This window comes from Triticum aestivum, chromosome 5A (genome assembly GCF_018294505.1).
Source record: "Triticum aestivum cultivar Chinese Spring chromosome 5A, IWGSC CS RefSeq v2.1, whole genome shotgun sequence".
NCBI lineage: Eukaryota > Viridiplantae > Streptophyta > Magnoliopsida > Poales > Poaceae > Triticum > Triticum aestivum.
Genome location: NC_057806.1, coordinates 618,963,422 through 618,979,052, shown reverse-complemented (window position 1 = coordinate 618,979,052; position 15,631 = coordinate 618,963,422). Strand labels below are relative to the sequence as shown.

General features: G+C 48.1%; 3 protein-coding genes across 3 annotated transcripts; 1 reads left to right on the top strand and 2 right to left on the bottom strand.

Moving 5' to 3' along the window:
- The first annotated feature begins 5,805 nt into the window (after nt 1-5,805).
- LOC123105375 (glutamate dehydrogenase 1, mitochondrial) lies at nt 5,806-9,411 on the top strand. Its single transcript, XM_044527432.1, has 9 exons — nt 5,806-6,061; nt 6,180-6,324; nt 6,824-6,937; nt 7,335-7,556; nt 7,665-7,739; nt 7,853-7,969; nt 8,289-8,539; nt 8,707-8,782; nt 8,888-9,411. The coding sequence occupies exons 2-9, from the start codon at nt 6,217-6,219 to the stop codon at nt 9,158-9,160; spliced, it is 1,236 nt and encodes a 411-aa protein (XP_044383367.1). The 5' UTR covers nt 5,806-6,061; nt 6,180-6,216; the 3' UTR covers nt 9,161-9,411.
- Nucleotides 9,412-9,455: 44 nt separating this feature from the next.
- On the bottom strand, nt 9,456-11,134 carry LOC123105376 (uncharacterized). Its single transcript, XM_044527433.1, has 2 exons — nt 10,113-11,134; nt 9,456-10,046 (listed from the first exon to the last, which is right to left on the bottom strand). Exons 1-2 carry the CDS (start codon nt 10,644-10,646, stop codon nt 9,465-9,467), a joined length of 1,116 nt encoding a protein of 371 aa, XP_044383368.1. The 5' UTR covers nt 10,647-11,134; the 3' UTR covers nt 9,456-9,464.
- A 332-nt stretch (nt 11,135-11,466) lies between these two features.
- Nucleotides 11,467-12,391, bottom strand: LOC123105377 (uncharacterized N-acetyltransferase p20-like). The gene has a single exon (XM_044527434.1). The coding sequence runs from the start codon at nt 12,281-12,283 to the stop codon at nt 11,723-11,725; it is 561 nt and encodes a 186-aa protein (XP_044383369.1). The 5' UTR covers nt 12,284-12,391; the 3' UTR covers nt 11,467-11,722.
- Between the last annotated feature and the right edge of the window lie 3,240 nt (nt 12,392-15,631).

Here is a 15,631-nt window from a genome sequence, read left to right as displayed (position 1 = left end):
CTAATCCACCTTGTCCTAGCCAGTGGCGGAGGTAGAGGGTGGACAGAGTGGGCCACGGCCCACCCTGAGATTTGAAAATAGCCTTTATACAATAGAAGAAAGACTAAAAAATAAAAGGAAAAATAAATGTATATGTACAACTACACTATTGGCTAACCCTGGCCCAGTGGGCTAGGTCCGCCACTGGTCCTAGCAAACCGTTGTTTGGCTATGTTACCGCTTTGCTCAGCACCTCTTATAGCGTTGTTAGTTGCAGGTGAAGATGAAGTTTGTTTCTTGTTGGAACATGGAGATGTTATTCCTTGTTGGAACATGTTTACTTGTTGGGATATCACAATATCTCTTATTTAATTAATGCATCTATATACTTGGTAAAGAGTGGAAGGCTCGGCCTTATGCCTGGTGTTTTGTTCCACTCTTGCCGCCCTAGTTTTCGTCATATCAGTGTTATGTTCCCGGATTTTGCATTCCTTACGCGATTGGGTTATAATGGGAACCCCTTGACAGTTCGCCTTGAATAAAACTCCTCCAGCAATGCCCAACCTTGGTTTTACCATTCGCCACCTAGCCTCTTTTTCCTTGGGTTCTGCAGACTCAAGGGTCATCTTTATTTAAACCCCCCGGGCCAGTGCTCCTCTGAGTGTTGGTCCAAACTGAGCTGCCTGCGGGGCCATCTCGGGGAAACTTGAGGGTTGGTTTTAATCGTAGCTAGTCTCATCTGAGTGTGCCCTGAGAACGAGATATGTGCAGCTCCTATCGGGATTTGTCGGCACATTCGGGCGGTGTTGCTGGTCTTGTTTTACCATTATCGAAATGTCTTGTAACCGGGATTCCGAGCCTGATCGGGTCTTCCCGCTAGAAGGAATATCCTTCATTGACCGTGAGAGCTTGTGATGGGCTAAGTTGGGACACCCCTGCAGGGTTTGAACTTTCGAAAGCCGTGCCCGCGGTTATGGACAGATGGGAATTTATTAATGTCCGGTTGTAGAAAACCTGAAGTTGACCTTAATTAAAATGCATCAACCGCGTGTGTAACCGTGATGGTCTCTTTCCGGCGGAGTCCGGAAAATGAACACGGTGTTGGAGTTATGCTTGACGTAGGTTGTTCTAGGATCACTTCTTGATCATAGATTCTCGAACGTGCTTTGCCTTCTCTTCTCGCTCTCATTTGCGTATGTTAGCCACCATATATGCTAGTCGCTTGCTGCAGCTCCACCTTATACCTTTTACCCTTCCTATAAGCTTAAATAGTCTTGATCGCGCGGGTGTGAGATTGTGAGTCCTCGTGACTCACAGATACTTCTAAAACCAGCTTGCAGGTGCCGTTGAACCGTGCAGATGACGCAACCAAGCTCAAGGAGGAGCTCGATGAAGATCTTGTCCTTTGTGTTGTTTCGTTCTAGTTGATCAGTAGTGGAGCCCAGTTGGGGTCGATTGAGGATCTGTGTAGCATTTGGGGTAGTCTTCTTTTATTTTTGGTTCCGTAGTCGGACCTTGATTGTATCTGGATTATGTAATGCTTTATTCATGTAATTGTGTGAAGTGACGATTGTAAGCCAACTATGTATCTCTTTACCTTGTGTATTACATGGGTTGTGTGAAGATTACCTCACTTGCGACATTGCTTTCAATGCGGTTATGCCTCTAAATTATGCTTCTACACGTGAGAGATATAGCCGCATCAAGGGCGTTACACAAAGTTGAATGTCCGGCTCCCGTGTCTTGTTCGTGAATGCGCCCGGACATGCTCCATGGATGGATAGTGTGTCTGTTTTAGGAAATAGCATTGGAGACGCCCACTCAACCAACCCACCGCCTTAACATCTTCTTCATCTTTGTGCTTATTGCGTATTCGAGAGGTCACGCGCCCTTGCAAACTCGAGGTGTCACATTCTCTTCTTCAACTTTGACTATCATTTCCGCCTCTTTGCTGTAGCTCAAGTGGGCTGTCTTAAGTTTTAAATTAAAATTAGCACCACTAACACGATGACTCGAAAATAGATCTAACAGAAAGGTGCTATGGTCAGGGTTTATTTTTTTCTTGTAAGTGGTAGTCCTAATCAACATTCAGATTGGGAAATGACTGTCTGCCTTTTCCCTTTACACCGAATGGTAGGCATTGACTCCAACACGCAAGTCCATCCACCTATTGTGCATCAAGTCCAGGTCCTCTCTGGGTCTCAGAAAAAGGAAAATCAATGAACCACACAAGAATAACATTGCACTTTTATGTAAATAATTGCAAACAAAGTAGTTAATCCAAAAAAATGTTTTAAGGAATTTGCAGTAATCCGCACAGGGAAAAAGGGCCACATGACATTTCTCAAAGAAAAAAAACATCCACATAACATTTAAATATTATTTCTACAAACTGTTCTAGAAAAAGAAGGATCACCACGGCCTCTGCATCATTACGATGCACAGAGCTATATTAAAATTTTAAAGTATCAATCTCCAATATCAAAGTATCTTTCTATAATGATGTTAGAACTAACTTGAATCTTGATTTAATCCCCGGTTGACACGTGGGAACATTTCCCTGTTCCTACGGGAAATGGAACGGTTTACAAAATTCTCCAATTCCAAAGAAATCATCATTCCTTTTCTGCAAACTGTACAAGGAATTTTACTGTTCTCTCAAATTCCTTTGCAATCCAGAAATCCCTGGATAGCTTCCTTCCCAGTTAGCACTCCCCAAACAAAGCTTTTAACATATTCTTGGCAAAAAAACATGAACCCTGAAAGGAGGCTTATGAGTGACACTGAAGACTCATGACACAAGTTGGTGCATATACCAAGGCTGGAATCTCCACACACGTAACACATACGCTTTTCTGCTCAGAGAACCTTCCTTTTGGGCGTGCTTTTTTGGCCTAATGCAGCATGATGCTACATCCATGACACAGCAGTAAAGGTCTAGTAGTAATCTATGCATTGTCCACGAAACGAACACAAGTCATCCATCCATCTACGACGAAAGAATTCTAAAGCAACTGGGAAGACGGGGTGGCCATGTCGCTGGACTCCAATTGCGCCAATTTGCGCGGCGCATCCTGCGATTGGTTCCATATTCCGCGGTTTTCCACCGGTGATGCAAGAGGATGCGTCTCGCGTCATAATTCATGACATGGAGCTTTCGGTTGCTCGTGCATTTGATGATCTGCTCTCTCTCACCCAGGATATCTTCTGGACCAGATTTGTCATAATCATCGCTTGAACGTATTATTCTGAAGCCACGGTGGATGAGGTGCGTCTAAAATACGCTTATTTCCAAATAACTTACTACATATTCTTTCTCACACACACACAGTCTTTCTATGGAAATATAAATGCTCATACACAAATACACTCCCCAAAAAAGGCATGCGCACACACTCTGCCCTTACAAGCATGTCTGAGAACCGAGTCGGCAAATCTCATCATAGACACCTCGTACTCGAGGCGCACAACGTCTCCCACTAAGGAATAGCGCCAAAATTCTAAAATAAATTCAGAAAAATACAAGCACTCATCTGCAAGAGACCGAACCGGCAAATCTCATCATAGGCACCTCATAGTCAAGGCACAGGACAGTCTTCCACTAGAGAATAGCGAAAAGAAATTGTGGAATAAATTCAGAAAAATACGAGCACTCGTCTGAGAGTGCGAGTATACGACTTAAATCCATGTGGGCAGATTCTAGTATAGAGAACCTAACCAACCGAGCATAGTTACCAGTTTGCGAGCATAATCTCTGTACCTCCACATAATGATGAGACCGAGAATTCCGGGCGTGGACCCTCTGCCCAACTGGCCCTCGAATAGCAATGAGATGGAATTCGATGCAATGCAACCCGGCCAACTCAACCCAAGCAGATGGAATCGCCCAAAGTCCTTGGAGCAATATGATCCATATTCGCCATATCTCCGAACTAATTCCACGTATCATTCCCAGCCGGTTTCTCCTTATAAACCCCCCCTGTAACCCTCTGCCTGAATGCCACAACAGAGCAGGCAGCGCGGGCGAAATTCCTCAGCCGCTACGATTCACTCACCCTGATCAGGTGCTGCAACAAAGTACTCTATATACCCTCTCTCCTTTTGTGGTTCGTTTATATGGTAGTGTGCTAGTGTTAGCAGTGATCACATGGCCAGGGAAAGATCAATTACTGATGGTTTATCCAGGCTCTGAACTCTGTACTAGTACTAATATTCTGAAGCTTTTGATTGGGGTTGTTCATCTACGGCTACCTAACCCCCCGGGATCTGATTTTGAGAATATTTGCCTTCATTATCCTCTGATTTGAGAATATTTGCCTTCATCATCCTCTGATCTGAAAGCATCGCCTTAATTATCATTATCTGCATTCATAGTGGGGTGATCGTTTTGTCGTTCTTTTTGGGGCATTAAAAAAGGGATAGCAAAAAACAGGACAAATAATAATGCAGGCCTTGCATAATCTGGAATCCATGCATCTAAAAGCAGCTAAACCACTTTCGACCCGTATTGCTTCTTCTTCTTCTCCACATGATTTTGCTGGCCGTTCTGGGGTTGTCCTGCTCCCGCAATCTGTCCCCACTTTTCGGCGAATGCATCTTCCTGGAACTTATGCCCTCTTACCCCGAGCCAAAGTTGGCATTAGCCACACTAATAGGTTCGTTTAATTATCATACCAGCCCTGTCCATGGCATATGATATATTTCTTGTCACCATATGACACAAAAATTATACGGCATATGTGTTGTCAATCAAATAAATAAATAACATACGGCATATGGCATATGCTTCACACATCCTATGCAGATCATTAGCTAGCCTTAATCCGAGTTTGCCAACAACCCCCTGACCCATGGGATACACGTGTCTTTGTGTCCAATTATTAGATTGTGCTACGCAAAACAGTGCAAAATTGCATGGTTAGCCAAATTATTAGATTGTGCTATGCAAAACAGTGCAAAATTGCATGGTTAGCCAAATAATTCGCAGTTGAGTCAGCCATGTGCGTTTTCCCACAAGTTGCTTCTGAAATTTCCATCTCTTACAGGCGGCCGAAGCACAGACACCAGATTTCTTCTACAGTAGCAGTATCACTCAACTGCTAGACCAAGTTGTTGAGCTCTAGCTGTAGCTGTGATTAAGTACTACTCCCTCCGTCTCTGAATATAAGCCTTTTTAGAGATTTTGATTGATACAGAGTAGTGCATACCGAGTAAAATGAGTGAATCTACGCTCTAAAACATGTCTATATACATTTATATGTAGTCTCTCTTAAAACCAATATCTAAAAAGCCTTATATTTAGAAACGGAGGGAGCAGTACTTGACTGTTGACGGACATGTATTGTGAGCATGAAGTGTCAGGAATCACGTGTTACACGTGCATGCATGCTCATCACCGTCAGCGTATCAGCAAATTGCCTGGCGCAAGCTGTGCAGCCGGTACATCCACAGCTCAGTACATACATTGATACATACGTACATAGCACACCTAACCGATTTGAGCAGTAATCTGAAGTTGCCACATGCAGAGGCTTCCTTGAACACTCACTTCCACTGACTTGTGGCTCAAATTCTGGGCATTTTCTCAGCAAAACAAGCGCAGCTGTCGGCAGTCTGGATCTTCATTCAGATGTTGGCCCTAGAACAGTGATCATTTTGTAGTAGATGTTAGTAAGCTCCTAGCCCGGAACTACTGAGCAGCGCTCCTCCTAGCCTAGCACCTCTTCTAAACTAAACAAAAGGGGAGGTGGTCGATTCCTTGGCATAGATTGATGCTCTTCAATCTGGTACTGGTAGGCTAGGAGTAGTAGTAGTTAATTACGGTATTGAGTGCAGACAGGGCTCGGGTCTCGAGGGAAATTAATTGCAGGCAGGGCGAGAATCAGATCTTGTTCTTATCCTTGTAGAGACAAAAAAAAATTAAAATTTAAAAGAAAAATCTCCTCTGCTTTTTGAACGGAACCCAAATCCACCGAGGGGTTCAGCCCAGTGTGCCTATATATGCATACGGCCTACCTGAAACTCCTCCATAGTCTTTGTGCCGCTGCTCGCCACTAACACTTCGCGGCTACTCCACTCGCCGGTAATATAAAAGCAGATTATCCTTTGGTTCCTCGCGCAGAGTTTAATCTTTTTGTCTCGTGTGATTAGTGTTCTTGGATTGCTACCTATGATGTTGGGTTTCTGGATCCGTTTTTCAGGCGCGGCGGCTCCGGAGGGGGGATTTCGTCGGGCAGGATGAACGCATTGGCGGCCACCAGCCGGAACTTCAAGCAGGCGGCCAAGCTGCTGGGCCTCGACTCCAAGCTCGAGAAGAGCCTGCTCATCCCCTTCAGGGAGATCAAGGTGATTATTCCTTGATCCCGGATTTTTTTTCTGTTTTTTGCTGTGAATGAGTGAATCTGGATAGCGATGTACGCTCTTTGTTCTATGGAGTTCAGTGGTTATTGAGAAGTATCACCTTGGTCCTTGGGGACTTAGTATAGTTGACCTGCGATTATTTCTTATCTGGTCTGTAAATTTATGAATTTCTGGTTAGGCTACCAGATTATCTTCGGATTCGACATTTTCCAACCTACTACTTCACTTGATTTATTTATTTATTTGTGGGGAACTTCACTTGATTTTCTCTCTCACACACTCTTACTTTCCCTATGCATGTTAATTTATTCTGATTTTCCTGCTGAATATGGCAAAAAAAGTTCGTTGAACTGACCTCTTAGCCACTTACTCTGTAAGGTTAAACCGTGTGCAGGACCGTTCTAACTTTTGAGTATGTTTGCTGTCTATGTAAGCTAAACTGTTTGTTCCATTATTCAGTAACATGCTGCTTGTGTGGTTGCAGGTTGAGTGCACAATCCCGAAAGATGATGGGACATTAGCATCCTATGTTGGGTTTAGGGTGCAGCATGACAATGCCAGGGGCCCTATGAAGGGTGGAATCAGATACCACCATGAGGTGAGCACACATATATGTATATATATTCCTGGGTTCTTCTGTTCATCATGATACAACCATCCAATAAGCACTCGATTCTTGCCGCGCTGTCGCCGACTTGAAATGGTCCTTCCGCATAAATTCGATCTCCTTCCGGAATCTGTCAGACAGTTGAATGACTTACTGTTCAGCCCATACCTAGTTATGCAATTGCAATATCTACTTGCAGTAAAGCAGAACAAAGCTATTTTGGAAATTAGTCACGTCTCACTAAAGCTACTATACTGGATCACATTCTGACATTCTGACTTGGTTTCCATAAAAACCGATCATGTGCATGCAAGTTCAAGACACTGGCAACCAAGATTATCTATGATCATAGTAAGTTCTTGCACTGACAAACTATGATAAAATTCAGGTTGATCCTGACGAGGTCAATGCCTTGGCGCAACTGATGACATGGAAAACAGCCGTGGCCAATATTCCGTATGGAGGCGCTAAAGGTGGCATTGGGTGCAGTCCCGGAGACCTGAGCATATCGGAGCTCGAACGGCTTACCCGAGTTTTCACCCAGAAAATTCATGACTTAATTGGCATCCACACCGATGTTCCAGCTCCAGATATGGGCACCAACGCACAGGTTATTTATTGTCCTTTGCATATTTATTATTTCTCTGCAGAGTGCTGTGAGAATTATTCATCTGTATTCTGATGTGGATTCTTTTGCTTGTTTCATTCATGGATTCAGACAATGGCATGGATACTGGATGAGTACTCAAAGTTCCATGGCTACTCACCTGCTGTGGTGACAGGAAAGCCTGTGGTAATTATCCATCCTGAAACTCTATCATATAATGTGCAATGGAAATGTTATTTCCAGATCAAATGTGGAAGATGCAGCATTTGATTGTCGAGAGAATTTTTTGCTCAACACAGGACCTTGGAGGATCACTGGGAAGAGATGCAGCTACTGGAAGGGGAGTTCTGTTTGCCACTGAAGCCCTACTTGCAGAGCATGGCAAAGGCATTGCAGGCCAGCGTTTTGTAATCCAGGTAATTAAATAATGTGTAGGCTAATGAGTTAAGCTCTTTGAATTTAAAATGATGAAAAGTAATTGAATTGAGGATTCAGTGTGGTGTGAGTCATGAAGCCTCAATCTATTATTACAAACATAGATTTAAGAAATACTACTAGTTAAAAAGTGACCGTCAGTGGATCGCACAATACGCACTTTTGAACTTTATGGTTACAAAAGGGAGTAAGGGAGCAAGACCAGAACTTTTCTTACTAAAAAGAAAGTAAGATCAGAACTATGTTTCTTCACCTACATTTGCAGAGATAAGCAATTATTGGGTGCTTTGCCTTTTTCAGGGATTCGGTAATGTTGGCTCCTGGGCTGCTCAACTGATCACTGAAGCTGGCGGCAAGGTGATCGCCATCAGCGATGTCACAGGGGCTGTCAAGAACTCCAATGGCATTGACATAGCCAAGCTGATGAAGCACTCGGCGGAGAACCGTGGGATCAAGGGCTTTGACGGAGGAGACGCCGTCGACCCGACCTCGCTGCTCACCGAAGAGTGCGATGTGCTCATCCCGGCAGCGCTGGGAGGAGTCATAAACAAGTAATCTTCTTCTTCCTCGTCCCAGCTCACTTTATATCCTACCTTCTATCAGATTTCTGCTCTGAACTTCAATTATACTAGTATCCTCCTGGCTGTTATTTTTTTCGGTATCTTAAAACATTTTTGTTAATAAAAAGGCTGTTCTTAACCATGATTTGTTCTCCTAGGGACAATGCTGATGCCATCAAAGCAAAATACATCATCGAGGCTGCGAACCACCCGACAGACCCCGAGGCCGACGAGGCAAGAACACCCAAAATTTTGCCACAAAACAAAGCTCGCATTTGTTGACATAATTCAATTCACACACTGACTGACAGTGGAGAAATGCACATGTTCGTGGTGCAGATTCTGGCGAAGAAGGGGGTGCTGATCCTGCCGGACATCCTGGCCAACTCGGGTGGCGTGACGGTGAGCTACTTCGAGTGGGTGCAGAACATCCAGGGGTTCATGTGGGACGAGGAGAAGGTGAACCGGGAGCTCAAGACGTACATGACCCGCGCCTTCCGGGACACCAAGGAGATGTGCCGCTCCCACCACTGCGACCTCCGCATGGGCGCCTTCACCCTCGGCGTCAACCGCGTCGCCCGCGCCACCGTCCTCCGCGGCTGGGAGGCCTGATCGACCGCCGGCCGGCATCCTGCAATGCCCGTGCTCTCTCGCCGTCTCCATGGGGATCCCGTCCAAGTCTCAACTCAACAAAAAGTTCAATAATCGAGCCCGTGTGTTCTCTCATACATAAGCTCCGATCTCTTGGAGAGACCGGCAGAACAGCAGCAGCAGCACCTTCTTCTTGTAATCCGCGGCTGAGAGTGAAACACAGCAATGTAATTCGGTTTCTTTTTCTTGGTAACATTTGATGGTGTTGATGATGCGTGAGTCGATTTTATTAGCATTTCGTATGGCAGCAAGCCAGCCAACATCGTCATGAACTGCGTGAGTCGATGAGTGGGTCGCCGTCGGTGGAGATGAGGCTGTAGACGACCACGTCCTTGGCGTCGCGGTGGCGCCGCAGCACGGCCTCGCGGCGGAACCCGGCGTCCTCCAGCGCGCGCAGGGACGCGGCGTCGTCCGCGTCCACCAGCGCCTCCACGCGCTCCACGCCCTCCAGGTCCCCGAAGGCCGCGGTCGCCGCGCTCCTCAGGACCGCCGCGGCCACGCCCCTGCCCCGGTGCGCGCGCGCCAGCGCGGTCCCGACCTCCGCGCGGCACCGGTCCTCTGTGCGCAACACGGTCACCGCGCCCACGATGGCGCCGCCGAGGCAGACGGCGCGGATCCAGGTGTGCGGCGGGTCGGTGCCCCGGAGGAACGCGAGCAGGGCGTCGCGGGACGGGGAGAAGTGGACCCCCGACGCCATGGAGGCCGTAGGCGGTACTAGTTCGGGGTCTTCCGCCCACGCCGTCATGGCGTCGGCGTCGGCGTCGGGGAGGTCGAACGGCCGGAGGGTCACCTCGTCCGCGCGCTCCGGCGTCCGGGCTGCCGCTTCTCGCTCCATCGGTCTCCGACCCTAATTCGTTGGACAGAGTGAGACGCTGGACGTACGAGAGTCACGGCGAGCGAGCGGCTTACCTACCTCATCCTCATGTGATGGGGGCAAGGGATCGCCGGAGACGAAGCCGTAGATGGCGAGATCCCTGACGCGGCCCTTGTGCCAGTAGTGGCGCCGCAGCATGCCCTCGCGCCGGAACCCGGCCTTCTCCACCACGCGCTGCGACGCCGCGTTGTCCACGTCCACGAGCGCCTCCACGCGGGCCAGCCCCTCCACCTCGCCGAACACCGCGGCGAGCGCGGCCCTCACGGCGGCGGTGGCCACGCCCCTGCCCCAGTGCGCGCGGGCCACCACGTAGCCGAGCTCCCCGCGGCACCGGTCAGCCGTGGGCTCCAGGGACACCGAGCCGACGGGGCGGGCGTCGCCGGCGAGGCAGATGGCGCGGTACCACTGGTGCGGGAGCGCGGTGTCCCGGATGTGGGCGAGCAGGGCTTCCGTCTCCGTGGACGCGAAGGGCTCCCAGCGGCAGAAGGCGGCGACCTCGGGGTCGGACGCCCATGCCATCATGGCGTCCACGTCCGAGAGGTCGAAGCGGCGCAGGGTCACCTCCGTCGCCATGGGCGCACGCTTCCCACGCGCGGGGGCAGGTGAGCGTGGAGCAGCTACAGTATAGCCACTAGATCAACGACGACGCATGAAAAAGAAACACAAATGGTGACCCGGAAGGTGGTGCCAGTCTTGGACGGCTGACAAACGAGTGGAAGAAACGGATCCAGAGCGCCTCCGGGCGGGCGGGTTGTTGTTCTCCACAACACCGTTGATGGAGGGGAGGTCTGTGGTTGATGACGATCGTAGCTAGAGCTTGGAGGCGGATGTGCAGCTGCCGGTACTCTAGCTAGGATCATATACGTGAATGAGTTCGTCGCACTAGTCTAAGATAGTACTCCCTCTATTCATTTTTATAAGGCCTTAAAGACATTTCAGACAATGTGCAAAATAGCCTATTTTTTAGTTGTCTGAAATGATTTATAAAAGTGAACGGAGGGAGTACTATATACCGACCAAGCTACCTAGCGTGCAGCGGTGGTAAATCAAGTATGCACGACGAGTATAAAGTTGCCAATCCCACGTGCACCTTTAGAGCAAAGGAAATGCAGTGGTGGTACAACTTTGGAAATTCCAAACAATTTTTGAATCTGTGCTCATTTTTAAAAAATGCAAACAGTTTTTTAATTTGTGAACAAATTTTGAAAAAGGGATTTGTTTTTGAAATCCGAAACGTTTCTGTTGAAACATAAACTCTTTTTTTACCTCTGATTTTCTGTGAAATCTCAAAACGGAAACACTTTGTTAAATTTCAAACAATATTTGAAAACATGAACATTTTTTGAAATTCATGGACATTTTTTTGAAAACATGAGCATTTTTTGAAATTACAAACAATTTATGAAGATTTTCGAACATTTTATTTAGAAAAAATCATCCTTTTGAAAATTTAAAATAAAATAGAAATAATGTAAAAGAAACAACTGGAAAAAAAATGGACCTGAAGCGGTTAGCAACCTTCTAGAAGATTCCATAACCAGTCTGTTTATTAACTTGACTGAACAATTAATAAAGAAAGCAAAGTTTCACATGACATTACGAAAATTTCTTTTCGGGTGGGTATACATGAAGCTGAATTATGACACCAATCAGTCGAGCAGCACAGTGTCGGTGGAGATGAAGCTGAAGATGAGCATGTCCTTGACGGCGCCCTTGAGCAGGCAGTACCGCCGCAGCACGGCCTCCCGCCGGAACCCGGCCTTCTCCAGCACCCGCTGCGACGCCACGTTGGCCACGTCCACCAGCGCCTCCACGCGCTGCAGCCCCTCCACCTCGCCGAACACCGCGGCCACCGCCCGCCGCACGGCCGCCGTGGCCACCCCTTTCCCCCAGTGCGCGCGCGCCAGCACGTACCCGAGCTCCGCGCGGCACGCGTCGTCCGTCGGCGACACGGAGATCGCGCCGACGGGGCGGTCGCCGTCGCCGGCGAGGCAGATGGCGCGGAACCAGGGGTGCGGGAGCACGGCGTCGCGGATGAAGGCGAGCAGGGGCTCCGTGGACTCGTACGGCTCCCAGCGGCAGGGGGCGGCCACCTGCGGGTCCGACGCCCACGCCATCATGGCGTCCACGTCGTCGAGGCTGAACCGCCGGAGCGTCACCTCCATGGCCGGCTTCTTGGCGGGCTGCGCTCCTTGGCCGGCCTGCTGCATTTTCTTTTGGGCTACGTGCTCTGGTTGGCGACGGCGAGCAGAGGTGGCCTGTGTTTATAGCTGGAATCTGTCAGAGCAAGCGCCCACTCTGTTTGACCACATCACATACAAATTGTGACTTACTGTAGGAAGGAACCTTGACGACCAAGTTTGCCGTGAAAGTGAAACGATGGAGTGTGATTGGAAAATTCAGAGAAAAGGACAGGCAGGCAGGTATGCAAGCGTCAATGGTGATAGGGACGGCCAAGGAAGGTCGATGGAACCGAGGAAGAAGGGCGGCTACAGCCTACAGTGGAGTCAATGGTCAGCCTGACCATGACTTCAAAGCTAGCCCAAACATTTGGGGTTGTCTGGCACGCCTTAGAGCAACTCTAGCAGACCCCATATCTCCGACCCGGCTACGGGCCGGAAAGCCTGCCCAACCAGACCCCGCTTCTCGTCTCGGCCCGCAAAAATTTTTGGGAGGCGCGGCAAATTCCTGACCCCAACTCGAGAAAACGCAGGTTTCTCCCTCGCGGCTGCGGTGCCCTACATCACAGAGAAGCAGTTGGCGGAAGGAACATTTCAGCCACACACTCTTTCCCCCCCCCTCCTTCTGCTTCCGCCCGCCTGCCGCCGGCGATTCCGGCCATATCTGCGGGCGGAATCGCTCCGCGGGGCCGCCCCACACCCTCCCGCGCCGAGCTGCTGCACCGCCCCTCCCAATCCGGCGAGAAGAGCCGCCCCCCGCCGCCGCCGGCGCTGGGGATCGACCACCGCCGAGCGCACCCCCCTCGTCGCCGCCCGGGATCACTCGCCACCGGTTAGTCTTTTTTTGTGATTTTTGCAAGCTGTGTAGTAGATTGACACGCCGGTGTACGTGTAGATGGAGTTGACCCCGTGCGAGAAGTTCTTGCTATCCGATTCGTCTGATTCGAATGACTCGAATGTGGAGACCATGCTTGCGACCTTTCGGCAGCAAACATTAGTCATGGCGCTTGCCGTGAAGGAGCATGAAGACGAGTACCGGAAGAGGAGGCGAGGATCTACTGTCGGGTGTCTGTGCATTCCTTGGAATCGCCATCTTGGGAACGAGATGTTGATGCAAGATTATTTTGCGAAGGATCCTACATATCCTGCACACCTCTTTCGCAGAAGGTACCGAATGCGCCGATCCCTCTTTGTGAAACTTGTTGAAGCTTGCGAGGCAAATTGCTAGTATTTTACTCAAAGAAGGAATGACGCGGGCTTAAAGGGATTTAGTGCATATCAAAAAATCTCCGCGGCTATGCGGGTGATTGCATATGGTGTTCCGGCTGACTATACCGATGAGTATCTTCGCATTGGTGAAGATAGCACAATTGAGTCTGTGCGTAGATTTGCGAAAGTGGTCGTCCGTGTCTTTGGTCCCGAGTATCTTCGGGCACCAAATAAAGATGATATAAAGAAATTGATGGCAGCTAATGAGAGGAGAGGTTGGCCTGGCATGCTAGGTAGGATTAATTGTATGCATTGGAATTAGAAAAATTGCCCCAAGGCTTGGCAAGGAATGTATTATGGCAAGTCTTGTGATGCAACAATTGTGCTAGAGGCCGTAGCATCCGAGGATTTATGGATTTGGCATTGCTTTTTTGGTATGCCTGGCACTCTCAATGATATCAATGTGTTGCAACGCTCTCATTTGTTTGCTAGGCTTGCTAGTGGTGATGCTCCTGCTTGCAACTACATTATCAATGGGCATGAGTACACAAAAGGGTACTATCTTGCAGATGGTATATACCCTCCTTGGTGCACATTTGTCAAGAGCATCAAAGAACCCAAAACAAAAAATAATGTGAATTTGCAAGGGTGCAAGAGGCAGCCCGAAAAGACATCGAAAGAGCATTCGGTGTTTTGCAATCTAGGTTTGCCATTGTCCGTGGTCCTGCTTGTTTTGGGGATAAGAAAACCCTGAAGAACATCATGACTTGCTGTGTTATCCTGCACAATATGATTCTTGAAGATGAGAGAGGAATGAACTTAGAATTCTTTTACGACAATGTGGGTAGCCGTGTCAAACCAACTAGAGACCCAAACCGCATTAGAGCTTTTCTTCATACATACAAGGAGATTGAAAATGCAGACACACACTTTCAACTTCAGGAAGATCTCATTGAGCACCATTGGCAAAGGGTTGGACAATGACTAATTTTTGTATTCATTTGTATGTATTCATGACAAGTTTTGTATTACATTATTTAAGTTTGCTACGATGATTTGAATAATCATTTGTAATGCGGATGATTATTGTTTTATGTTTGATTTGAATAATTTAGTTTGTTTTTGATTGTTGAATTATGTTGGATTTGATATTTGCGGGCTGATGATATGCGGGGATGCAGCGGCGCAAAGAGCAGAACCCGCATAGCCGACCCGTAAAAAAGCATATTCCGCGAATATATTTTTTTACGGATCCGTTTGGGGGGTCTGCATCTGTGCCAGCCCGCGCCGGCCCGCAAAAGCTGTTTTGCGCAAACTGCAAACGAGTTTTGTGGGCCGGCTGGATGCGGGGTCTGCTAGAGTTGCTCTTAGAGCCAACCCGTATGTGGGAGGGATATGAAACACTACGCGTCCAAGACGCGTCTGCCATGTTGGATACGATAGGCTGGACCCATCCCCAACATGTTGGATTGTTGGAAATATGCCCTAGAGGCAATAATAAAATAGTTATTATTATATTTCTTTGTTCATGATAATTGTCTATTGTTCATGCTATAATTATGTTATCCGGAAATCGTAATACATGTGTGAATACATAGACCACAACACGTCCCTAGTGAGCCTCTAGTTGACTAGCTCGTTGATCAAAAGATAGTCATGGTTTCCTGACTATGGACATTGGATGTCATTGATAACGGAATCACATCATTAGGAGAATGATGTGATGGACAAGACCCAATCCTAAGCATAGCTTAAAGATCGTGTAGTTCATTTGCTAGAGCTTTTCCGAATGTCATGTATCATTTCCTTAGACCATGAGATTGTGCAACTCCTGGATACCGTAGGAGTGCTTTGGGTGTGCCAAACGTCACAATGTAACTGGGTGACTATAAAGGTACACTACGGGTATCTCCGAAAGTGTCTGTTGGGTTGGCACGAATCGAGACTGGGATTTGTCACTCCGTATGACGGAGAGGTATCTCTGGGCCCACTCGGTAATGCATCATCATAATGAGCTCAATGTGACCAAGTGGTTGATCACGGGATCATGCATTACGGTACGAGTAAAGTGACTTGCCGGCAACGAGATTGAACGAGGTATTGGGATACCGACGATCGAGTCTCGGGCAAGTAACGTACCGATTGACAAAGGGAATTGTATACGGGATT